Source organism: Apteryx rowi, unplaced genomic scaffold (genome assembly GCF_003343035.1).
Source record: "Apteryx rowi isolate R43461 unplaced genomic scaffold, aptRow1 scaffold_747, whole genome shotgun sequence".
In the NCBI taxonomy this organism is placed as follows: domain Eukaryota; kingdom Metazoa; phylum Chordata; class Aves; order Apterygiformes; family Apterygidae; genus Apteryx; species Apteryx rowi.
The window spans coordinates 330,949-358,719 of NW_020451035.1; the positions used below are offsets into that span (position 1 = coordinate 330,949).

General features: G+C 38.5%; 1 protein-coding gene across 2 annotated transcripts in view; it reads right to left on the minus strand.

The window, feature by feature from the left end:
• The window catches only part of GLRA2 (glycine receptor alpha 2), a 128,449-nt gene that overhangs the window by 94,902 nt on the left and 5,776 nt on the right, over positions 1-27,771 (minus strand). The window contains exons 3-4 of one of the 2 annotated variants that reach the window (XM_026087950.1): positions 11,292-11,359; positions 4,153-4,376 (exon numbers count right to left, since the gene is read on the minus strand). In XM_026087950.1, the coding sequence (XP_025943735.1) occupies positions 4,153-4,376; positions 11,292-11,359 (292 nt within the window). Of the gene's footprint in view, positions 1-4,152; positions 4,377-11,291; positions 11,360-11,455; positions 11,524-27,771 lie in introns of both variants that reach the window. The other variant, XM_026087949.1, reaches the window with a different exon arrangement.

Genomic DNA, 27,771 nt, shown 5'->3' on the forward strand with positions numbered 1-27,771 from the left:
TTAAAACAATGAAGACACATTGTCTAAATAACTGCAATATCTCTTGCACCGAGAAGATAAACAAAGACAAAAAAACAGACATTTTGAAAGACTTGAGTAATTTTTTAAGCACTTCCTCCTAGGTATTTTATTGCTTTTGTAATTGGAGTCATAAAAACAGGGGGAGAAAGGGAAGTAATTTGTGAATTTGCACAAATCTCCTCCCTAGAATTCCAGTGGCTCTCTTGCTGAATTATGCAACACCTTCTAAACTCTTTGCATATTTTTAAAATATGAAATAATCTGCTTTGTAACTCTTTCCGGCTGAATGCAGTGGCACCACATTTCAAGACAGCTCCACAGACTCTCCTTTATCAGGTGATTAGGAGCACATGGTGTTTCTGGATCAGGAGGTAAAAACAGAACTTACAGACCTTTTACCTTTACTTTCACAGTTGAGTTATATCATTTTATGCCTAAAGCTCATATGGCTGAGATGCACTGAAAATATTAACAGGAGAGGGAGGCAATTAATGCAACAAAGAAAAACACTTAAATAAAACCTTTCCACTTTCCCCTGCTTTGCTAAAATAAGTCTTTTGGCAAATGCTAATATTCTGAGGTGGTTGGCAGCTTGAAATGAGTTTGTGGGAATCAGATAGCAAAAATGTGTGGCTAGAAGACAATACTAAGCCTCCTTTGAGGTTCTTTAACATTTTCCTGATGTCCCAAGTGTCCACAATGGGCCAGAGAAGATATAATCCCTGCTACTGGAACATAAAATCAGTTCAATGGTGTATATAATACAAAATTCAGGTGTCACACAGAATATGACTGCCAGGAACAGKATTCGTATTATCATCACACAGCAATGCCATTCTGTCCAAGTGTATAACCCATCTACAAAATCCAATCCATGCAGAGATCCTTCAAGGGCTGGAAGCTCAGAGGAATGAGTCACAGACACCTGGGGGGGTGACTGTGTGGGTTGAGATTTTAACTCTCATTGTTTCTCAGCATACAAAATATACACAACATAAGTCAATTATATTGAACACTGCTATAATGAACCCCTCTTGTTGATTGCTGTCTGCACAGGGCTTTAAAATAAAAGTTATTTAACAGTGTTTTGCAGCTCGAAGAGCGCAATTAAGACTGATCTTGACTAAAGTAAAGTAGTTTGCTGAATGTAACTTTACTGTAATGGCTGGTTTCTCAAAATACGGGTGCCTCAAAGATTTGTTGTAATGTCATTAATGACAATAGGATATATTTACGGTATCAATTTATCTCTCATTCCTTCCACAAGGATCTAGTTCTGTCTGCAATACTGAAAAGTTTCCACCAATTATCCCCAAAGGCCCACGCTGTGTGCTGGTTAGTTTCTGGGGCTGGAGAAAAAATGTTGTCCTCCACCTTAACAGTGCAAGTCCAACTGTTCTTTAAAATAATGGAGATATTATTGAGAAAATGGACCTCCACCAACACAGATCCATCATCCCTCATGTTCCTCATACCCATCACTAAATCACTTAGATATACTGCAGAGTCAGAAGCCCTCTCTCAACACCATGTCTTGCCTCAGACTTTATATAGCATGTGCATGCTATCTGAGCTTGAAACAAATACCAGAGTAGGCACTTGAGCATGCAAAAAATATCTAAGAATAGGTTTAGACTCCTAAGCTTACATGATTCATAGATGGGTACATCAGCCACTCTGGCTTTATTTTCTGTAACAGCTCCCAGAGAATTAAATATAGATCTAGAAGTCTGCAACCATAAGCACACTAATTACTGAAGGTAAACTACGATTTAAATCTACATCATGCTTACAGTCACCAGTGAATGCAGGATAGCTTATCCCTCACTGAAAGGATAAACAGCCTCATGCTTACCTTGGGTAAAAGATGTGCCAGAGCTAACTACTGCGACAGAGGTAACATACTGCAAAGGATCCTCACTGACCTTGCAATAATTCATCTGATCAGCCATAACCTATACCAAGAGTCATTTTCCAGTACAGTCTTGACCCTGAGCTCTAGTCCCACATGACTGTCCAAATTCTTTCCTGAGAAGGCAGGATTGGCCTCTCAGAATATGTAACAGCATAAGCCAATCGTGCCTACTGTGGAGCATATTTCTATGTTTTTAGTGCAGTATATAAAGAAGATGAATACTAGTGTTAAGTAACACACACCCCTTGCCTGTTACGCAGCAATTACTGGGAGCAGTTATAGACACATTTTACACAGAATATGTTTTATATTTATATGAGATTAATTTGTCCTCAATTTTATTAAATTTAGAAATACGACAAAACAGCCTGCACTACTACTTCTCAGACATGTTAGTAAAGTGCTTTAAACATTTAGAGCATACTGAATGCTAAATGTTAAATATCATTATGCCAGGCTAAGCGCTAATGGTGTAGTAGTGAAAATGGCAGTGCTATAATATTCTTAATGTTCAGAAACCAATGACTGAAATATTCTTGTTTGTTTCAGCATAGCACAACTAAAAGCAACTGGTAACACAAAGATGCATCTAGCTCAGTATCTAGAGAATAAAGACAAGTTTTTCTAATTACTTCTGATTTCAAATTTCAGTACACTGGAAAGTATTATTCAAAATTATATGCCATGTTTTAGAAGCACCAGGCAAACTTCAGTTACTGCTCTGCAGTACAAATAATAGTGTGTTTTGCTTAATACTCCAGTGAACTACTACCTACTCTACTTCAGATCAGTTTGCATTTTAGTGTGAGAATTTTACAAATGTGATTCAACAGCTTGAAATATTGCTTTTCCCGCATGGACAAATGTCAGGAAAATTATCCATCTGCATTCAGCATGGCACTCAACTGCACTYCTGCCTCCAATAAGATGCTATCTGATGTCATTCAAACAGATGCATTCATTTCTTTCCCAGGGTGAAGCAAGAAGCATTTGTAAGTGACAGCATATTTATCACTCTGCTAGTGCCAGTTTCATCCTTGTATCCGATTATTTTCCTCAAACTGTTCAGGTATGCTGTTTTGAAATCTTGCTCACTAAATGTTTACATTCCATGCTGTTTAATCCATTCAAATATTACTGGGTCTGATTAAGGAGTTTCCACAGGTATTAAGTAAATGGAGGAAGTTCCAGGTAACTTTATTTATTTAGCCTCCTAGAGAACATGGCTGGCYTTAACATGGATCAACAGTAATTTCTGGATGAAAATCCAGGTCTCAACAGAATGCTCAGTCAGAAATAACTGGACATCTTCTGAAAGAATCTTCCTTACAGATGATTAAACTCACTAAACTACTTGTTGAACAGATATTACCATGTTTACCTTCCACAAAGCAAGAAAGCAAAAACCAAGAATCAACCCCAGGAACACACAAAACACAGTAATTACTTTTCTAATAATTGTAAGAGCAATAATATCATTTTTCGTACCTTTGACTACATATACTAAGCAATTAATGGTGCACAGTAAGCTGAATATCAAAGAATTACTGCAGATTTTTGCTGCTGTTTATGCCTGTGCAATGTAATTCTGATTCTTTGCATATGTCCCATTTCATCAGGTCATAGCAAACCGTGTTTTGTCGAACAGCATTTATTAATTCAGCCTAAATGCGGTCATGTGACACACACTTTTCAATGCACTTAGTATGAAAAAAAGTGCTCTGTAATTCTGGTGATTTTTAAATGTGAGCAGATGCATCAGATTACCCGGCGACTTGCATGTCAAGTTTATTACATTCTAAGCATGTTTTCACTTAAGGTCTTCTTTAGTGATTTAAAATACTATTCCCCTTTGCTTTTAAACTACAACCCACAAACTACTGACAAGTTAATTTCTTGTTTTTGTGAGCAGAGTGACTGAGGTAATGTTAATGGAAATTATCAAGGCATACCACTGAAGTACTAGACACCCTTAAGTTTCTAACAAGGCTAAGAAGTACCGCTGTGCCCCTTACAGACTATTTTGTGAAAAATAAAAGCTTATTAAAGGAAAGTAGGCAAATTTTCCTTCTACCCTGCTGTGATTAAGTCTCATTTCTGTTGCACACATGGGACAACAAAAAACTAAATATGTAAATTATGTTCTGGCTGTATCCAGAAAGACAGGGAGTAAGGGAAAGGAGGGGGARGAAGAACAGAAAAACAGGCTGGTTTACCTGATACTGTACAACACTTTTCCAGTCTTAGAAATCCTCAGCAACTTGTTGTCTGTTGTGACATCATGGAAGTTTGCGCCCTTCTCGTTGGCAAAGAATAAATCTGGCTTCCAAATAGAATCCAGCATAGAGGGATCCAGATCCAGGGAATCGTCAGGATATTCACTGTAAGCCAGACGTGAGTCGTTCCACTGCTGTCTCAAAAAAATGTTCACTCTGTAGTCCTACAGAAATGCCATGTAAAAAGGTTAGTAAGCCACCAAAATTAAAAGTCCACTTTAGCTTTGTCTATGCTCTTAGACTTCATATAGTACCAGTGTTATAGCAAACATTTGTGTTATCCTTTGAATGTAAGAACTGTCATTTGAAAATAAAGCAGTGTAAATACCAAACAAATGCAACTGGCACATTTTCCAAATTGAAATTACTTCTATGATGAAGAAATATTAACTACAACCTGAAATATTAAATACAACGCTGTGTCAATGTTATGGATTAACACAGAGGTACTTAGAAAATCAAAAAGCTTTGTTGCTAGCCATGTACCATTTCAACAAAGATTCTATAAAACTATTAATTTAAATAAATTGCTTACAATATGTAAATCAATTATTTCTAATGTACTCATGAATAGTTGCTAATTCCAGTGAAGYCAGATTTGTACTGAAGAAATTAAATCAGCACTTCTTATTTACTGTTTGTGTCCTTTTTCTGTCTACCGTATGCTTTTCTCTGTATGTTCCTTCATTCACTCCTCCCTCCCTGCATTCCATTAAAATTGTTCTAATTGCATTCTTCTGCTCGGTGGTCTGTAAGTCACAACTGGGAAGGCAGCAATTATTTAGAGGTTCGTTTAGAACCAACATTAACCCTGTGTCAAGAACTGGCTATTAAAAGGGAGTGTGAAAAGAGCTTTTAGGGTCTAATCCAAAACCCACTGGAGGCAGTGCAAAAATGCTCACGTTTGTCCTCCTTACCCTAAATTTATACGGTCAGCCAATAAAAGCTTCATTTCCCCCAGCTTTCCCTGCTGTTGTAGCATGTTTACTTAAATTTCTAAATTTAATTAGCCAGTGAATTCTCTCTTAGAAATACACCTACTCTTCATCCAAAAGGGAAATATTTAAGAATATTTATACAGATGACTTTATCTGAAGGAACATGGTAGCAAAATAATTTTGTCAACTGTGCAAGTCCTTTATGTTTAGGATTTGGTTCGTGGTAGCAGCAGTACKTTAAAACGGCAGCATTGTACTTTTAACTTGGAAAATGTATGAGTTGTCATGTGTTTAGTTAGGACATTGAACTGCATATTCTAAAGAATTTATCATCTTTGAAAGGTAAGTAAATATTATCACCCTGATTAAAGATGCAGTAAGCTGTTTGCCCAATATGCAAGCCCTGTTGAATAAGCCCCTCCAAGCATCACAATTTCCCACCATTCATTCAGTAGGTTCATGATGAAGAGTGTGCTTCTGACCTGACAGAACATTTCCAACAGCTCCAGCATCCAAACTGATGAAGGTTTTGAAACCTACGGGATGATGTTTCATGATCTTAGTAGGAACATGATTTTGCTGCTTTTTTTATCATTTTTGTTTGCTGGTGGGTCAAAACATGAGTGGCTACTAATCACAGAAAGACAGATCTAGTAGTGGTCTCAAGAATAATCTTGCATCTATTTTTCACAACCCACTTTTTGCTGTGGTTTCATACAGTTTCATACAGTTTAAGATCAAATAGCTACTTGGAGTTCTGAAGTTATAAAGTATCTTCACATCTTGTGATCTTGTGTTCATTGTTTCCTGGTCTTAGAAAAAGAGAGTTTGTCTTACAAGTGTATGCGGGACAGTTTCAGTTATAAAGCTAGGAAAATAATTTTAATTCTACWGAAAAGAAGGCTGGAGCTGTAATCAGAGATTGCTGATAGAGTAAATTTACTATAGCTAGTTGTTCAACTGCCTTTTATTTTTTCTTTGAAATAGGAAATAGGGATTTTTCCTTTCATGACATGGAAATCATAAACCAGTCAAATCACCAAATTCTTTAGAAAGATCTAAAAATAAATGTGCTTTCATAAACTTCAGTGGTTGGTGATTTAGGTAACAAAAACCAATCTGAAAAATCCTTATTCAAAGAAGAGCTCGCTTATGATATATATTATACCAAAAGCACAAATAATACCAATAGGCTTACACTCTCTTTTTCAGCATGTATCTTTATAAACATATCAGACCCATCACATTGATTCACTTAGAAATGCTTTCTCTCTGCACTCAGTGCTGTTAGAAGCAAAACAGCACTGCAGCTTGTATCTGATTGGCTTTGTTTATAGGCTTGATAACCAAAAATTGGAAATAGTAATACAACATGAACATTTTAAAGCCATCCTCACTTTTTTTCTCTTCTGCTTGTGGTATAAGCAGCTAAGAGGAATGTATTTTTGCAACATGAAGCAAAATCGTGTGTAGAATTTTGAATTTACTTTTTCCTGTGCTAACATTGTAACTATCTTCCAAAAAAAAGACATTCTTCTGAGAATGATATCACAACATGGAGCTCAGGCAGACTACTGTGTGTATTTTGCAAGTTCCTTCAGGTAAATGTGGGTGGACTGTAATATTGTACTCCTACACTACCATGAGTACACCTGCTTCACAAATTCTTTCTGACAGCGTCACTGTTCTAAATGAGAAGTATGGACCTAAAGTTTCAATCTCAGTTGCAACACTGATACTGGCAATAGCTCAAGGCAACTCATATGAATAGTTTTCCTCTGTTCTCAAGCCATAAAATCAGGGTAATACTAACACTCTCAAGGACTTTTTATCTGATTGACTTTATTAGATTTCTCTGAAGATTTAGGGACTCAATCCACAGATATACTAAGTTTGTATTATAGGAATCTAGAGAGAAATATCTTTCCATTCTCCTCACACTGGGCAAAGTCAGGGACCTCAATGCTGTGGCCACCAAATTAACTTCTAAGAGCTTCAGCAAAGTTCTGGGTCCCTTTGGCTGTAGGCAGTTACTCTGGCAGCAGCGGGGCTGGAGGAGCCCTCTCCTCAGTGCTATTTTCTATCTGTGAACTGACTCTCATCTCCTTCCTCCCACCTTCCCCTCCAATGGCTTTAATCACCCAGGTGTTGAGTCAGATGTCTGAGTCAAACAGCGAACTTAGCTGGCTTTACATGCATAGCAGAGGCTTGCCAGAGAGCCTGTGCCTTTCCTGAACCCTAAATATGAATACTGACTGGAATAGTGGTTTAATCATATATTGCAAGGTCATGAAGGTCATGCAACAGAAAAGCAGTTAGTCACCCATGTACCTAAAAACATTCAAGGTGACCCCAATGGCTTCAGTGGAACTGTCTGATGTAGTTAAAACTATACATATAAATCACTGAATCAGGATCTAGCAAGCTGATTTATGTTTTTTCTAATGGGAAGATACTAGCAGCCAGCCAACTGCAGCAAAGCTGTATTGCCCCTAAAATTTTAAAAAGAATCACAAATTTTTCTGCTGACATAAGTACCTAAAACACAACTAGAGTTTGGTCCATTTATCCCAGTAAAGAATTTGCTACCTAGTGTCAGTCATTGATTATAGGGCATAACGACAACAATAATGTCCTCACAGTTAGTCATTTCTATAATTAACAATTAGCTCGTCAATGTGCAAACTCCTCTTAGCTTCTCCTACGGCTGATAGCTAAAAAATCCTGGTCATTAGCAACACTGAACATCTGAATTCTTTGGGACTCTGCCCAGCCTGATGTAGATTTATCATCTGTGATATGCAACCACAGTTATGCTGTACAGTGAATTTTCTGCTGAATGCTGCATGTGTGAATGCTTCCAAAAATAGATACAGAGTTTACTGGCTTATGGGATAACTGTTTTATTCAGTGAAGCTACTTAGGAAGAGATTTTACTCCTTCTTTGCATGTGAAGGGTTTAATGAAAGACAAGTGGATCAATGAAGAAAATTTCCAGTGGCTCCATCTTGACTCTGATCTGGCCTTTTTTAYTATTTTTATTTTGGTATAATATACATCATTCTAATAGGCAAGAAAAGTGTCTCTTTTGGAGCAAAATAATCAATTGTGATACTGTCCCATGGGTGCATTACAGTGCAGAAAGATTAGTACAGGTGCATTTTTTTCCTAACTCTTTGAGGAAAACTTGCAACAAAACTCATGAAGACTCTGTGGAATTCATCTATTTGGAGAGAACCAGCACAAAATCCTGCTTTAATTCTCACAGAAGAGTTTTCATTTTTAGGAAAATACATGGGGCAAAGGAAATGTTCTGGCCTTTCACAAAGGGATGAATTTGACCCAGGTGTCGGTCTCAATCAGAGAAAAGAAGCTACTCCTGCTAATATTAYTGAGAACATGTCTTATTGAATTTGATAGGACTGGAACATTAATCCTGTTTGCCATTTTCATTTCTCCCCCTGAGAGCTTCTCAAAACAAGTTTCATCTCCCAGAGTTTCCAATGAGCTACTGTAACTCTTCCAAGTTATATTCTGAAAATGTGCCTTCAGTACACCTATATAATTTCACTAAGTATTCCTGTCCTCTGAGACAGGAATGTCTCTTTTTGACTTACAACCCAGTGTTTTAAATGAATCTTTTAGTTTTATGTCATAACCATCAAGAGAATGTTATAGGCAAAAATGAATCCTAGGAGTCAAACAGAACTCATTATTTGTCACAAGGTCTGCCAACATTTTACCACACAATTGCATCTAGTTCAGAAAAAGCAAAGTAGGTGGAACAGTAACTGATGTCTGCCTCTCAGAGCAGTTTTAACACATCCTAAAACTAGTCATACCAGTCATTAAAGAAGTGACAGCATTAAGAAAATCAATACCAAACCATTGAACAGCATCTAAGAGAACTCTCCACAGTTTTGGCAAATATTATGAACAAAGCAAAATAAGAAAGCCAACGGTCTTTGTTTTCAGCTACTTGAATGTTTAGCTGTTTTCAGCAGAATGTGTTAATGATCATTGGAAAGGGGCACATTAACATATTTGATAGACGGTAAAATGCAATGAGGGGATTTAATCAAAGCAATGAAGGAGTCTAATTAATGCAATCAGCATTAGGTCGTGCAAATATTTTCATTGAATGCCATCTTGTAAAGCCAGTGACATGCAGGATTTTTGCTAGTTAAAGCTGTGCTGATGTCTCTGCCAGCTAAGACAGACAACAGACATGGCTGGGGGGAAAAAAGCTACATTCATAGCTATCTTTTCACTACCCTTTAAACAAAGGAAACAAATTAAGTTTTCCAAAAACCTGAAAATTGCATCTGTTGAAAATTATAAATTACATCAATATATGTTTTTTCCTGTCATTTTTAACCTGAATTTAGTTTTCTCACTAAGATGCTTTTAAAAGTYGACAGATATATACTCCACGCATTAAGTTATTTGTGTACTTTATAACCGTATATTTTATAGCTGTGTCTTTCTCACATTATCTAATAAAACAACTTGTCCTAGTAACAACTTGCTTTTTATCACTGGAAAAAGGTTAAGTTATATGKTTTTTTAAATAAAAATATTTAGGAGTACAGGACTTGTGTTCCTTGGGCACCTCTTTCTAAAATGGCAGCAACAATTAAAATGACATTTACATTAAATATTTAAATATTAAATAAAACACTTAAATTAGGCTAAATAGCTACTCTTCCTTCAAAATGCAAAGATCACAAGGCAATGTCTATCCCATGATATAAAGAACTAGCCTTTGGTATACCCTAAGTTCATTGGTAATTACCAAGAGCTCAGTCCTGAGTTAAAGGTGCTAAGCACTTTTATTGCCTCTGGCTTCAGCAAACACAGAAGGACCTCAGCACTGCGTAGGAGTCCTCATGAAACAGAGTAGTGAAACCTCTTTGAAATTGCTTCGTAAGTGCCTATAGCTCCTTTCCTGAGGCAATGCACACAACTCTCGCAAAAAGAGGTATATTCAGTGCAGGTGCGAGYATGCTTTATTAGCGTATTTTGTCACAGAGGGGACTTGAAGAATCCAAAACCAAACTGGAATGTGTCACTAGTCCCCTTTTAGAATGTGTTTAACCCACTTCTTGTATACTAATACCTAGTAATTATCATTGTTTGAGAAAAGCCATTACTATGAGAAAGACACCAAAAACACTCTGAGGATTAACAGTTGCCAGGTATATGCATGCTTGAATAAGTAATTGATTTCTTAGGTTCACTGTTTGAAATAGAGGATTAAAAAACTCAACATTCTTTCAAATGACTTTTTTTCATTTTTCTTAGCAGAATTTAAAGAAAAATGAAAATTTGCTTCCAGACCTTCCCAAAAAATCAGTTGGACTAAAATTAGCATTTCCATCTTTTTAGCTCTGACTTCTTCAGTCTTAAAATTTAGCAATTTTTAAAACAAAAATCTCATATTGAAATGAGAAATTAAAGCATTTAATTTTTTAAATATCACAATGGAAACCTTGAATTTGTCATTTGGGCACTTTTTTGGCTGACAGTGTTCTTTGAATTTAGTTAAAATATATATTTCAGTCCTCTAGAATCTCATCATTTCCTAATATCAGTTTGCCCCTCAAAATTCCCTGGTCTCCTCATAGTTATATTTTTTAGTCATTTGACCAAACTTACGCATTCACTTCAGTTGCTGATGTGGCTGCAGTTCATAGAGAAATAGCTGAGTTAGTTTTAAATAAGACAATTCAGTTACCTACATAAGCATAGCCTGCAGAAATCTATAATTCAGCATGTGGTGCAAAACACACACAAGACGCCAAAAAAGTACTAGGCAGGCAATCCCAAAGCTGAACTCCATTATTCTGCATCTTCAATGCTAGCAAGACCTGGGAAAGCTCCCTTGGGATCTCTCTGTTTGCTGCCATCACAGTCACTACAAACTGTGATACAGTCACTACAGATATGCCTTAAGACTTAATAATTAAGTTTAATAACTTAAATATGTCCCTATATTGCTATTTTATATTTATTTTATTTTAATTCAGCTGGTAGATTTTTAGTAAGTTAAGAACTTAGTGTCCCTGCATCTACAACTTCTCTGTTCTACATCATATCCCACTCCTTCACAAGATGGCTTCAATGGCCAGTCCCACTCACCATTGTAGTTTCTGCTATTGAACCAAAGCTGTTGATAAATATGTTGCAGGTAACATTTACAGGAGGACCTGCAAGTTGAACAATAAATAGAAAAATTGACAGGTTGCGTTCATGACATATATTAAGTATTGTTGTTTTCTTGCCAGTGGCATCATAGCACTTACCATTGTGGTTTCTGTGACTGATCCAAAACTGTTGATAAAAATATTGCAAGTAACGTTTACTGGAGGACCTGTGGAATGCAATAAAAATGTTGCAATATACATTTAAACAAAAGTACAGATCCCTCAGCCTCTGTACAATCTGGTACAGATGTGGCTGAAAACAAGTAGAAAGTGAGTTTTCCCAAAAAAACATGTAAATGTCTACCAAAAGAAAAATATTATCAACACTAATTTAATTATCCTAGTTTCTGTAACAGTTGTAGCTTCAGTAAAAGTTGTTATATAAATACATAGAACTATATCCTTCTTTTAAGGATTTATGAGAAGTGTTGAGGCATGGATATTACAATGCTTTCTTTATCCACAGCACCAGCACAGAATATGCCATCAAATGTAAAYACCCCTCTCTGCCTTCATTCTCAACTTTACAATTGAAAGATTATCTCTCCATGCCTATTCCATTCTGTATGCAAAGGCATGGCACTGAAATTCCCAGCAAGGGCGACTTTACACATTGACTCCAGTCCGCTGAAAACAGGACTTAGACATGCAGCTCTCTCTGCACCTGGTATGGAGATGTCTGCCTTGTCCTAACAAAATATTTTAGCGCTATCTGTTCTGACTTGACACATCTTTCATTAGACAGCTATACACAATCTCTTTCTTCCCACGTCCTTTCCTGATATTTAGCAGTCACTGAAGTGTAGCACAATGATTGGGGACATAATATTGAATTTGTTATCTATTAGCCTGCTGGGTTTTTAGGTGTGATGAAATAAACAGGTGTTTTTAACTGAATCAAAAATCAGCAAGTACAGATTAATGCTACATGACTGAATTTCAGTGATGCAAAAGCTGATTCAGTCATTTAATATCAAATACCTTTTTGTCCTCTCTTTTCCCATTACTATTTTTAATCATGTAAGTTTCATTCTATTTCCAAAAAAACCGAGGGTATAGAATATAAACACCTATGTGAGGTTTYGTCACTGAATCTGAAATTGCTTTACAAAGGACAGAAATATTATTACTTCTTTTGTAAAAAAAAGGAGAAGCTGAAGTAATGTGCCCAGTGACATCCAGTAGTCCAGAAAGTACAGTGTCAACTTCCTGAGTGTTAGGTCACACACACATCTTGGGAGACAAACTTGCTCTGTTTGGGAAAGAAAACCCACAACAGTAATGTGCTTTAAGGCTGTTAAATTCCAGTAAAATTTGTTGTTCAAGTCTGTTTTTGTAACAATTGTTTTTAAAATACCCTTCCTTTTTATCTTGTAAAATATGTTTTAACTTTCAAACCCAAGCTATAACAAGCCGAACAGTCTGCTATTCTCTTTCCAAAGAACTATATTTTTTCCTTTTCCTAAATCACAGTATAGTTTAGTGAACATCCCAAATACTTTTTCCTTGATGCTATTTCTACCGACTGGGGAGCTTGAATATCATCTTTCTCTAAATCTAAGTAATCAGAATTGCAAAGTCATTCATGCTGGAAGCCCCCTCTGGAGATCACTGAATCCAACCCACTAGTTCAAAGCAGGGTCAGCTAGAGCAGGATACTCAGGACCATGTCCAGTCAGATTTTGAATATCTCCAAGGATGGAGACTCCACAACCTCTCTGGGCAGCCTGCTCCAGTGTTCGATCATCCTTCCAGTAAAATTTTTATTACTTATGTTTATGTGGAATTACCCATATTTCAGTTTGTGCATCTTGTCATGTCACCAGCATCACTGAAAAGAGTCTGGCCCCATCCTCTTTACATCATCCCGTCAGATATTTACAAAATTTGATAAGATCACCCTAAGCCTTCTCTTCTCCAGGCTGAACAGTTCCAGCTCTCTCAGCCCCTCCTTGTGCATCATACTCTCCAGCCCCTTAATCASCTTCATGGTCCTTCACTGGACTTGCTCCAGCAGGTCCATGTCTTTCTTGTACTGGGAAGCCCAGACCTGAACACAATACTCCAGATGTGGCCTCACCAGGGCTGAGTAGAGAGGAAGGATTCCCTTCCTCGACCTGCTGGCAACAAGGTCACATTGCTGGCCCAGGACCCCCAGGTCCTTCTCAGCAAAGCTGCTTTCCAGAATGTCGGCCCAAGCCTGTACTGGTGCATGGGGTTATTTCTCCCTAGGTTCAGAACTTGGCATTTCCCTTTGTTGAACTTCACGAGGCTCCTGTCTCCCATTCCTCCAGTGTCAAGGTCCCTCTGAATTGCTGTGCAACCATCTGGTGTATCAGCCACTTTTCATGCTTTGTATCATCTACAAACTTGCTGTGGGTGCACACTGTCACATTGTCCAGGTCACTAATGAAGCTCTTAAACAGTATTTACCTCAGTATCAACCCCTAGGGTAAACCGTTAGTGACTGGCTACCAGCTGGACTTCATGCCACTGATCACAATCCTTTGAGCCCAGATGCTATGGGAGTCAGTGTCAAAAGCCATACTACAGTTGAGATAAACAACATCCACGCCTCTCTCTGAGAGGATCCTCATTCACCAAGCCAGTGATTTCATTGTAGAAGGTTATCAGGTTGGTTATGCATGATTTTCCCTTCATAAATCCATGCTGATTACTCCCAATTTCCTTCTTGTCCTTAATAAGTCTGGAAATAGTTTCTAGTATTATTTGCTCCATCACCTTCCCAGGAATCGAGGTGATGCATGGCCTATGCTGACTGGCCTATAGTTCCCTGGATCCTCCTTCCTGTCATTCTTGAAGGTATGTGTGACATTGGCTTTCTTCTGGTCCCCAGGAGCCTCTCCCCCACCAATTGCTCTGATTTTTCAAAGATAATTGAAAGTGGCCTTGCAATGACATTGGCCAACTCCCCCAGCACTCATGGGCAAATCCCATCAAGGCCCATGGACTTGTATGGGTCCAATTTGTTAAAATGATCCCTAGGCTGATCCCCCTCTGCCAGGGGAAAGTTTTCCCTGCTTCTGGCTTTCTCACTGCTCTCAGGGTTTGGGATACCTGAAGGCCGGTGTCACCAGGAAAGCCTGAAGCAAAGCAGGCACTGAGTACCTCAGCCTTTTCTGTGTCCCTTTCATCTTTTCTTTAATCTCACAGCATTGTCCTGCAAGAGTTGCATATCTGGGCACCACAACTTTCAATTCCTCAGTGTCAACAGAACCCAGTTATACAAGCTTAGCTATGTTAGGGAAGCTGCTGACACATCACTGACTGCAAAACAGACATACACTAAACAGTTAAATGCTAGAACACCATATCTTACAACAAAGCAAACATCACACTTCATTTCTGTATCCAGTCATATAATGTCTGTTACTTTCCCTACACTAATAGATTTTTAGTAGTACAAGAATTCAGTAAACCTAAGTGTTGCCAATGGAACCATTCACATGCTTCGCTCTCAGAGTTATCTTGAAAGGGCTTTGCTGGTGAGATATTGCTCCTTTTTTATTTATATTTATTTGTTTATAAATATCAAAAGTACAGTGGGAGATTTACAAGCAAATGAGAATAGAAGGTACTTACCAGAAGATCTTAAGAACTAACCCTTGATCATGTAATTCACAGATTCTGAGCAAAGAGCCCAATTTTCTGTTAAAGTCAATCTGTTTGTGATGAGGTTTGTAAATGTGCCTAGGAAATGTGGGTGAATGAAATAGAAGAACAGAAGTGTGTGAGAGGAAAAAGGTAACTGACTGAGCACCAAAGTTTGCAACACTTTCATTTTTTTTTCTAATTTTTTTTCTATTGTTGATGTTATTATTCCAGTGGGGAGGTGATTTACTTGTTTTGTATGTCTTAAGAAAGAAGTGTGCTTTAAAGAGGGCCCATCACACCATTTTTTCCAATGAAATATTTCACATACTCATACTCCTTCTGCAAGATATGTCTAATCAAATTGTGCATTTCAAATGAAAGCCATAAACTTCTGTGAAGTATAGCTGAGGTCTGTGAACATAATCTAAAACTCTTCAAAAGCAATGAAAACATTTGATTTGATTTTACTGCCTTAAACAGAATCTCAAGAGAGTTGACATTACCTCTAAAAAAATTAAGCAAAGTATATTGTATAATCAAATCCTTTTTTTTCCCCTAGTTTTGCTTTTGTCACCTAGAATGCAACAATCTAACAGGCCAGGTGCCTTTCAGGCACATTCAAGATAGGCAAAGTCATTTTTGAGGCATGAGGTAAAATGCCATTTTTCTTGAAAGAACTTAGGCCAAAAAAGCGGGTAGTTAATGTGCAAATCCACCAGAAAGTGTTTGTCTGAAAAACAACTAAGATATCATTTATGTTCTCTTGCAACTACATTGCCCCTGCTTCCCCATTTGATCTGATCTAAGTGCCTGCTGACAGGAGTCTCCAAAACACTTCCTTTTTACAAACATGTGACATTATAATGTGCCATACACCTCCTGTGACTTGAAGGCACTTAATACTTACAGAAACTCCTCAGCACTCATCTGATTACCTGACTGCAAGAAACCCTGAATATCCTATAACATATTCCCATGGATTTGCTTTGGCATATTGCCTGATGATTCCTGTACCAGTGTGCAGCTGTGATCTTGCCACCATCTGGCTGTAGAGTGAGTCTTTTCCTTGTCAGCTGTCAGAGGGGGATGAATGGGAGGGAGTTCCCAGGCTGAATAGCAAGYGCCAGAAGATGGCTGCTGAGCCTATTCCAGCTGTTAACTCTGTCAGGAGCTTTTGCTGAATCTCCTCTGGTACTGATAACACAGAGCCCCAAAGCTTTCTTCATTTGGTGGGCTCATGTCAAGATTTACTTGTACTCTTGCCCTGGAGATTATCCTAATTGTGACTAATCAATCATATCTATATTCCCACATCCATCTAAACTCCACATTTTTCCAGCGTACAGTTTCCAGGCTGAACCTGGCAACCTTTTACTCTTCACATTAGTTTCAGCCTTATAGGTAAAATGTGCATTATAATCATATAAGGGGTTTTAAATGATTCCTGTGCACTTGTCAGTTTTCTTTGATATGTGTATTTATGAAGTGATTTTGTAAGGCAAGCAAAAATACAGTATGCGTGCGCACACACACACACACACACAACTGTGGGCAAAGTGGAAAGTTGTGGAAGCAAAAGCGAGAGATAATGAAACAGAAACAGCTCATGCAATGAATGTGAAAATATTGGCAGGATATTTAGAGATCTGTGAAGAATCTTATGTCCAAATCTTGTGTCCTTCTCTATGTGTAGTACTTTTTAGTACACATTCTGACTTTGGCCTATGTGCCGATAGACAAGGTTTTTCCCATCATCTGGGATGGTTTACTTAGTTCTGTATGTATATAGAGGAGACAGGTGAACTGAACTTCCCTACTCCCTGTACCACAGGGGGCAGGATAAAGACCAGGACTGTGTGACAAAAGTTAGATCAGTCCAGCCTGAGAGTAGGGATCCAGTGAACAAGACCAGGGGGCAAAGTGAGGAGACAGCAATCCCACCAAGGGCTGAGCATTCCCTCGTCTGTGGAGTGGCAATTTCAAGTCCAAGCTGAAACAAGGGAGGGGAGGACAGGAGGAAGACCCATGCATTGACCTGAACACTGGTAATGCAGATTCCAGGACAGCAGGGGAGGGCAGCAGACCTCATTAGGGGCTTTTCTTGAATTGCCAGTTCTGGAGGCAGCTGAGATCTTAACAACCACTTCTTCTCAACCAACCTGAACAGCCTTCAACATCCAGGATAGTTCTCATGAGGCCTGAAACAGAGCTAACCCCCATGGAGGGCTCTGCTTTTGCAGTTGCAATACTACAAGTACCTGAATTACCACTTCAAGAGCTTGCCAGCCTCTCTCTTCATGGCCTTCAGGCGCATCCCTGTAAGCCAGTCAGCAGAGCTGAACTACCACTGGGGACACAGGTCATTAGTCATAGCCACGGTCATTGGACAGGTGCAAGTTATTTATCCTTCTAGCTTTCTTCCCCCTCCAGAGTGAGGCAGGCAGGGTAATGAAAAGGGAAGTGCTGTCAAAGGCAGCTCAGCCAGCCCTGGGGTTGGGGACCCTGGAAATAGGGCCAGGGAGAGAAAGGAGGCTTTGATGCACTAGGAAAGTTGCTCTGAGGCACAGGGACCCTGTAGCTATTCCTGAAGCAGTGCAGCTTGCACACTTCTTTTCAGGGATCTGCCATAACGCATAGTCTAGACCCTGGCGAGAAAATTCACATGATTTAACAATTTTGCTTGAGGTTCAGGTAAGAAAACAGAACCCAGATCACAGGTAGTCTTTATTGCAAATATCTAAGTGAGCCTTCTCCCTTTCCCTTTCCTTTTGCCCTTTGGGCAAAATCAATGTCTTCTTCCATTTAAATATTATCATTTCACTATAGTGTTAACACCAAGGATATGTGTCAGTCACAGGAGGCAAAATTAATGGCACCAGAAAAACATAGTTACCCTACGGCTTAAAAATCAAGGTGCCATTTCTTGTTGGGGAGTGATGCCTTTCATTTAGTCTTTTTAAGGGATTTCTGTGGAGTGCATCAGCCTGACTCCCTAGGTATAATCATGTCCATTAAACAGAGAATCTCTTCTTCTTTAGAAATAGTCACCAAAAATCCACTGCACCACAGCCATTATGTCATTATTATGCTTACATCACCTTTATTATTCATCAATGACAATTGTACCCATTAAGCAAAAAAACAAAAACAAAAACAAAGAAACAAACACAAGGGCAGAGAACTCAAGGACCTCTGAAATACAGTAATTGTATGGTACTTTGCACTGATCCAATTTGCTGTAAAAATCAAATAAAACCAAAATTATTATTCTGCTTCATCAAGCTAAAACCAACTTCCTCTGAAAGTTCATCTGTCATGTATAATAACTTAGTTTGCTGAGCATACCATATCTACTGGTAGGAATGCAGCAACAGTTTTGGGCACATCCTGTAGCATCTGAGACTCAGAATAGTATTCAGTGGTATCAATATACATTTATGAACAGAATAAGGCTTAGAGACACAAAGGCATTTAAAGAAACAGAACCATATCTGCAAAGATATTTAGGTGTTTAAATCCTTTTTAGGAAACTCATTCCCACTGATATCACTGAGCCCAGATACCACCAAGGATCTGAGGAATATCTTTGAGCAATGCTTTTTATTGCAATAGTATCTATAGATTGGAGAAGGCTCTCTAAACTACATGCCCTACCCAAAGCAGAGGAAGAGATACAGGCTACACTGAATAGAATCAGCAGGTAAGCATTATAGATGGACGAGTGTCTTAAATCCTGTTTTTCTCCAATTCTGGCTGCCTATTTTCACAAATGCACATATAGGCACACACACAAATATCAATAAATGAAATGGCATCAAGAGAACCTTTCTCCCAAATGAAAAGCTGCTTCCTTCACTTGGATAACAAGACACATCTGAGCAAAAACCCAGCCTTATAACATGACCTTAAAATAAAAAGGGCACGTCAAATTAAAAAACTGAAGGCCCTTCTTCAAGAAAATACGACTGAAGACATACAAGACAAATACTCTGGTGACTGTCAGATCCAAAGTGAGATGTAGAAAGAAAACATCTCTGGAGTAAGTATAGCTAGAGCCATCTATATATATATACGTTGACATAGTCTGAAGTCAAACAGCAAGTAAAGAATTTTTGAAGAGATGTGTGAGGCTTCAGCTGTGAGACTATTGCTGAATGTAATGGGAGTCATGCCGGTAAAATCCTATCAATGCTTCATGAAAGGAGAATCCCTGCTAAGATGCATCTTTTGTGCATTAAAGTGCTTGTGAAAATTTTTGGATTGACATGCTTCAAGAATGAATGCCTTTGTCCATAGACTCAGCACTGGAAGAGGAAGACAAGTCTCAAACTACAACAGTCTGCACTTAGAATTACAGGATAGTCCATACGACATGTTCCTTCTTCCTTGCCTCTTTCTGCTAAGGCTGGTAACAGAAACATATGTTACTGTCAGCTCTGGGCTGCAATGGGATATTTGCACACAGGTTATCTAGTAGACACTGCACAAGCAAAATTTTCAGGTACTATTTCATTTCACTCCCCAAACCAAGAGATCAGAAATGAAAAGCTCTTTAAACAGTTGGCATGCTCCCGATTTACCCAAATAACCTGCACTAGTCTGTAAAGAGGATATAGCCGTAGCAGTCACAATGGATTGTATAAACCTGCTGGAGCTGGCTTTCACATAGGCAGTTAGAGGGCTGCTACCAGTGTAGTCATAGCAGGCTGGAACTCACTGGAGGCCATTAACCTCAGGCATCATAGCTTGTGCTGAGCTCCCTGTCATCTCTGTGTGGCACGGAGCACCTCTGAGCAAATTGCTTGAAAGCTAGCTCAGATATTTCTGCATAGGCTTCAGTCACACTTGTGACTGAGTACAGCCAGTCCCAGAGCTAAAGCTTTGCATGTGTAAATGAGTCTGTGGAAATAAATTTGAAAACCAGTGAGCTAGATCCATAAACTTCCCATAGGAACCAGAAGCCTCAGCCCAAAGTTACTTTGTACTTTTGTTAACTTTGAAAATATTCAGATAAATGTTTTAATTCTTCCTGTGTCCATCAGATTAATTTTTTCTCTGAGCCTTCTTTTATGTTCTTTCAAATCTTTCCATCCCAAGTCATGACAAATACCTCATTGCAAGGCATTTCTTTCTGAAGTCTTCCTTCTTGCAATGCAATAGAGCAATGGGCAGTACTTGGGGAGATTGAATTGTATGCTTTTATTACAGCATGAAAAGATGCAGACATCTGCTTGCTGTCTTATCACAAAATATTGTTCACTGAAAGGACCAAATGGGAAGGAGGAGGCTTTCAGCCTGCTGGGAGCTGGTATCAGGGACACTCCTTGCACGTGATTCTGAGAAACTGCTCAGTTGCTTTGCACTGATGAAAACAGAGCTATCTGCTGCTGATCAGCATGTGAACTGCATAATCTGTGCAGACACTCCTTAATATGGTTAAGTAAAAGATAGTATTACCTCTCTAGTCATGAATTCCGCACTCCAGCATAGGGTCAAACTCCTCCTGGGTAATCTTATTTTTAATAAAATTTATGAATTCAGTGTAGCCAACTCATCTAAGAGACCACATGGAACCACAATGTGAAAAATGGGCACTGAGAAGAGAAGGAAAAAGGGAAAATATACTTAATGAAAAAAAGGTATTAATAATATTATTGAAATTCTGTTGACCTCGTCTAGGCTTCATTTTCAGCCAGAATGAACTGTCACAGTCTTCAGCTCTGCATACTTGCCTTGAAAACATTCCTTTTCGGAAAAAAAAAAAAACCTAACTGCTGTTTTATTCCTTTTCCTCTTCATATTTCTTTCTTTGTTCCTTCTCTGTAGATCTGATCTTGTACCACAGAAATTCATGGAAGCTCAGTTATAATATCAATAAGCACAGTCTCAAATACAGAGCTTGGTCAATGCCTCTCTCTATGGCCATGGTCTCAGAATTTATTTTAACTCTTTGTTATTCCTCTGAACCTTGGGCATTCCCTTTATTTCACAGTTCTACCAGCCTTTCCTTTAATATCTTCATAATCTTCCTTGCTTTACTGTCAGAAGACATATGCAGGCATTCAAGAAAAAGAGCAGTTTGTCTGACTAGCATTACTGACTGGACAATGATTTATGGCTGCTAGAGAATTATACACCAGATGATATATGGGACACAGATGAACAATGGGATTTAGACTAATGGTATGGCTCAGGCATAAGGGCAAATGACAACAGAACTAGATGGCAGTCTGCAACTGATCAATCATGTATTCACCACAACTTGCACTAAAAACTTTCCTACTATTTTTAAACCTTTTGCCTATTTGGAGCTTCCTATTTTTGACCTCCTTATAGTTCAAGTCATTTCCATACAATCTATGTAAAATATAGCTTTGAAATTAATTCCACTCTCCTGACTCTCAGCTTCAATAATCCCGTCATCTGTTATGTCGTATATTTAGCTCAGGCTCCTATCCCTTTCCCTTAGCAAATCTCCTTTCCCTCTGGGAATCTCTTTCCCACATCCTGAATACCAAAGAGGGTCTACATCTTTTAACTGCAAGTCCTCCTTAAAGCACTTCTCTGTCTCTTTCATCAGCAATTTATCAGCCATCAATTCTTCCTATATATAAAATGGCTGGAGAAATGGGAGAGGGAATGAGAGCTCTTGCCCAGACTAGAAGAGCAGCATCTTATAAACTAAAATAAGCATCTTATAAACTAACTTTTTTTTTTTTTAATCTATACCAAATCACTTGTTGTAAGGAAATTGTCAACGCTTTGATGCGGGATGCTCATTGCATTACTGAAAGGAGCATAACATGACTTTCACATAGTCTCAAGGCTCTGCTGACATAAAGCACGTCGCAGGGTCAGGGAGTATTGTGCTTTCCAGATTCTATCACCAGTAGTCCTGTGGAGCAGGATTCTACTACAAAGTCATCCAAATGAGACTACATTCACATTAAGGAGCTAATTGGCCTGAATAAATGCGGCAGGATCTGACCATAATTATTTAGAATTTTGAATAAGTCCACTAAGTTTTTCTCCTATAGAAAAAAGTTAAAATCTGTTTTTAACAGATTGTGTGTGCTTTATGCCACACAAAACACACCTCAAAACTGTGACAAAACCAACATTCTCAGGGATATGGAGCCAAAGAGCTGCAAAATTCTCCTAGATGCTTATTTTTAGGATGGCTATTCTAACCAGACCAACCAAAGGATTTTAACACCTCAGACTGCTCCATCTGATGAGATATTACTGTCAGGAAAAGAAAATTGCTGCAGTCTGAAACTCTTATGTGGAGTGGCCCCATGTGCATTTCAGTTTGGGCACGTGTATGTGCATGTGTTTATGCATAGGCAATAGGCAACATTCACAGCTGGCAAAAAAAGAGTATTTATACTACTACAGGTTTGGCCCCATACATGTAATTTGCATGCATCTCTTCAACAAGATGAGATGTTGCTTTAAATCGCAGTGTGAGTGTTTAAAGCAACATTCATGACAAACTTTTACTGCTATCTTATTTATTATTTAGGACTAATTCTGTATTTGACATGATAAACATCACAAGAAGAAAGAACAGTCCTGGTAAGGCAGTTTTAGTTCTTGCCTAAGAAGACAAAAAGACAGCACATATTGGGAATGTAGTCATTAGAGACAGGCTAACATGAGTATTGATCTGGTGAAGTTTAATCCTGGGTTTTTCCTGACTAACTGTGTTGGTTTAAGGAAAGAATTTAGCCTCTTCTCAACTGTATTTCCCCAAGCACAAGAGCAATGGAGATAACACATAGACAGGCTCCCGGGATGGAAGAAGCATGAATTTGTTCATGCAGTGTGTGTCAATCGAGTATCAATTACTATCCTTTAAGGGAAAGTTTCTGCAATTTAGCTAGTCTCAGACATGCCCAGTTGCTTCTGCACATTCCTGGGATCCGGAGAGGCAAAAATATACAAATAGGTGTTATTAGCTTTCAGATGAGAGCGTCCTACCACTACTGTCCTTCTCCAGACAGCCAACTGTTTACTACAGCCAATAAAGAGCTTAGTCCCGTAACAGGTAGAAGCAGCTGCAGTGTCTGACGTTTTGGTGCATAAACACCCAGGTCCTTGTGGAGGAATCTCAAGGACCTTACACAGTCCATGGGCAGAGCATGATGGTGAGGTACTATTTGCAGAGAGAAAATAATGAGCAATGAGCTTGTTGGGGGCCCTTCTGAAACTCTGCTTCTCAGTAAGGTTTAGGTACCTCATTCAGGATCCACAGCCCAAAATGTTCTCCTCTGAATCAACACATACGATCTGATTTTGAAAGAACAAACAAGATTTTCAGCCTTTTCTTCTAAAGCACAGCCAACTTTGTAGCCAATAACACAAATGTTTAGAAAAGTCAAACAGAAAAAGTCCTTTCTAGGATTTTCTATGCCTACCTCAGACTGAAGGGATGCAAAGCTTCACCTTCCAGGCCACAATGCTATGGGTTTCCTGGGAACAGGGGAGGGAAATCTGCCTACTCTCTCCTATTCAGAGGTGATTGTTTTCATCTTAAAGTACAACTATCGTCACTTTTTAAAATACTTAGTAGGTGTGAATGGCCTTCAGGGGCACTGAATCCAGGAGGCTGAGCAGCAAAGCATTTAGGATACAGCATTTGGAGAAAGAGAGAGAAGGTGAACTCATGCAAATTTGTAACCTAGTATTTGGGGCAATTATCAGAAAGAGGGAGAGAAATGCTGGCTCCCTGTGTCTGCTCTTACAACTTTTTTCCCTAGCAGTTACATCAGCTACCTCTAAAATGTAACGGTTACAATAGTCACATCCCAATGGTCAAGACTCATGGCTCTTCACTCCTAGACAATCAACTACATCACAAGGCTAAAAAGCTATGTTCTCATTGTATTTTCTCCCTGGCCTAATGATGTTTGAATTCTTTGCTGAAAAATGAGCCACTCAGGATCTTTTATAGTCCTTTGGACTATAGGCAGGCCACTCTTTTTTTTTTTCTTTTTTTTTTTTAAGTGATCACAGGTTCACCTTGAGAGAAACCCCATTCCTGTTGAATATAAGGCAGGATCAGAAATACCTGGTCCCTAAAAGGAAGACAAGTGGAGGGATGCCTAGTCAGAGAGCCTGCTTTTGGTTTAGGCATAAGCTAGGTGCTAACCTGCGTAAGCCTGGGGCAGTTCTGGGCAGACTCAGGAGCAGAACTGAAAGAATCTAGAGAACCTGAAAATAAAACAGCAAGGTGATTCCAGCATTACACAGTAGGGGGATGGGGAATTTCCATGTTTTTTTGTCTGAGGACCTATACTCCATCTAAGTCTCATTTTAAAAGCTTCTATATTTTGTCGATTCATGGAGCCTTTACGTTTCCACTCTTCACAGCTTTTGACATATAACCATGGCATAAGAAGTAATCAATGTGTCTTCATGCCTTTGCAATACCTGAGGATTGCTAGCAGCTGGCACAAATTAGATCAACCACTGAGCTTCTGTAATTTTTCCCTTATGAGTAACTGAGTACTTGGTGACTGGCTCTTCTCCCTCATGAACTGTACTGCTCAGAACCTGCATGCTTTCCAGAATCTGAATCTTCAAATTTCTGTATATATTAAATTTTAACCATGGATCTGATGTTTATGAAATTAACAGATCAACACGCACACTAAGTATTGTGCACCCTTCATCTTTGAGTGTCAGACCCTGTACTACCCTGTCTGTATCACTTTGGAAGCTCTTTTCTTCAAATTTTTAAATCACTCCTTTCTATGAAAGATTGTGAAATGCATATTTGGGAGTTGAACCATCAAACATATATTTTCTGATGACTTAATCAGAGATTTATATTCATATTTCCAGAGGAAAAAAAAAAGATAATGAATCTGTCTAATATAGATGTAAGTTTCTGCTTTCTATATACATATTCCTAGGTACTATATCACTTTATGTAATAGATTTATAGTTTACATATAGCTTGTGTATATTTATAGTAAATTAAGTGTACATGTTTTTATATATTTTATATATAAATAGCTTGTTTTCTAAGCCAGCCAAAACACAAGAAGACATTTAATGAGTGACTCCAGAGCATCAACTTCAACAGTATGAAATATTTAAATCTAAACAGGACACTGGATATGATGAAAATAAAACAAATTAGAACTAGATCAGAACAGCAGTGTCCTCTGCTTTAATATCAAAGGTCTTTAGATTTTCAGTGACATTTGTTTTTCATAAATTCCCTTGAAAGTTTATGCAGCAGCAGATCAACATTCCATGATAACAGCCAAATCCATTGATATCTCTTAATTAAATCACTGATTCTGAATAAAGGCAATACACCAGTAGGATCACCGTGGCTATTCGTTTAAATAAAAGGAGACCAGGAACGGATCCATGGCCTTAAGGCCAAGTGGCACTGATTGCCTTGTGTTCATACTGCTGACTGCTCGCACCCTTCCTGATTTGCTTCGGAGGGGGCTGGCTGCAGGAAGCTCAGGAAGAGATCTGAGGAATGAACAAATGGTTAAGCAGTATAGATAGTCAGGGGGTCTGTTTGAGCTTGCTGTCTGGCTCCTTTTATGTAGAAGTCTACACATAACCTAACTGCAACCCACGCAACTCCCCTAGCCTCCTGATTTCTGGGAAATAATCTGAAATCAAAGACAGGCAGAAAAATAGGTTCCATAGCCATCTTTATCAGGAATTTTAAAAGAAGCACAGTTAAAAGGTTCCTTGCATAATTGCAGTAAAGAGGTTCATGCATGAAAATGTGCATGCCTACAGCAGGGGCTGAATATAATTTCCTTGGCTATATTCTTGCAGTTAAAGAAAAATAAAACCATACTAAACGAAACCAGTATTCTGTTAGTAAGGTATCCTTGTGTGGTGTTAAATTGTGCAGCAAGATTTGTGTACCCAGCTTCATCTGAAAGCAGCATAAAGTTGCAGGTGTGTTTCAAGGCAGAAACTTAGTCTACCTCCCTAGGGACAGATGCTCACACATCTCAAGCAACTTACGTTTAGGGAGTGTGATGGAAGTGGTCTGGCCACATCCAAAAACTGGCCAGGTAGCTTTTCCCTCTTCCTACAACAAATCTTCAGCACACGGACTATGATTTGAGCGCACCCATGCCCTAGTGCTTCCTTGCTACATCCTGCCTTGCCTTGACAGGATTTGATTCTCTATTGGATGTGGTTTTTCCGAGCCTCAAACTGTATGGGAAACTGCCCAATTTGGGATACCCTTGCTGCATCTGACTTCATGGTCAGTAGTGGTTAGCTACTGAAGTTTGGCCTTGGGAAGGTTGTTAATTAATGGAGAATAAAACTCTCCAGGTCCACAGCTTATCTTATGTGTATTTTTCAACTTGTATTTGTGTTTAGAGATTGCTTTTCCAACAGGTATTTAAAGTGTCAAGTCTAGATTAATGTAGGTGTTTGCAGACAGAGCCTCTTCTTAGCACATACGTAGAAGCTGGGTTTTGTGTATTAAATCTGATGCCATTTATTTCATCCTTTAATGTCATATCATGGTTTCCATTCATGCTTCTTTAAGCACTTCATTGATGGTCAATTCAGGGGCCAAATAAGTAAGCAATGGGCTTGAACATATGGGAAAAAATGACTCTTGGTGCCAAGGAGTTAAAGTATTAAAGTGCATAAGCCATTTCCTGTAACAGTTGTCAGGCTAATTTTCAGTAAATGACTTAGTCCATGTGTTTATTATTCAGATGTAAACCCACTGACTCAGCATGAAAATGACATTACACCACTGTAATCACCAACTAATCTTTTACAACTACAGCCACTACATACCCAGACTGCATCCCTCTAACAAGAGTTCACTGAGTTCAGAAACAACAGCTTTTGAACAAGTTAGTTCACAGTAAGTTCTAGGAACTGCATTGCACCATCCAGTGACAAAGGTAACATTAATGGGCATTGTTGCTGGACACCTATATATAACTGCATAAAAATCAAAATATTCCTTAGCAAATAATGACTTAGTGGGAAAGAATGTCCTTAAAATATAGAATGAAATTCAGTACAAAAGAGAATCACAATCATCTTCACTGTTAACCTTTTCCATGCCAAAGGATAACACAGTTCTGGAGTTCTTGGGGTCAAACTTTCCTACTCTCCATCAAGTGGATGACAGCCAATACATTTCTTAATGTATTGGGCATAAAGAACATAGTAATGTTCACAGATAAATAGTTTTTTGTATCTGTTTAGTTCTAGCTTATGTTTAGGTTTTAAACTGGTTTTAGCAGATGAAGATGCTGAAAAGTGGAGATAATTTAGCCACTTTTAAAGGTCAACAACTGCTAGGAATTTTAAATCAAGCTGGCTTTCCATCAGCCCCTCATTTCATGTTGTGATTAAGCTGTAGATTATTTCATAACATCATGGCATTGCACATAGCGCTCTTGAGGGAGCCTGAGGTGTATATAATCCGTGATACCATTTCACCATCTCTGGTTTCTACAAGTTAGAAAGCACATCCTTAGCTAGTGTTATAACATAGGTGCCCTACACTGTCATTTCTGTTTTTGCCGAAAAAAACAAAGTGAATAACGGGGAAAGTACAAGCTCAGTTCGATTTTTTTTTATTTTTATCATTAAAAAAACAGAGCGTTAGTATTAATCAGGCAAAAAGTACATCATACAGGTTCCACTTTTTATTATTTTACAGCAAACAGGTTTAACTGATGTTATAACTGAAAAAGAAGTAGCGAATCAGCTCATAGGATCCCAATTGACTGTTTGCTGTCAACAGAAGGATTCTCAGGGACTTCAATTAGTAT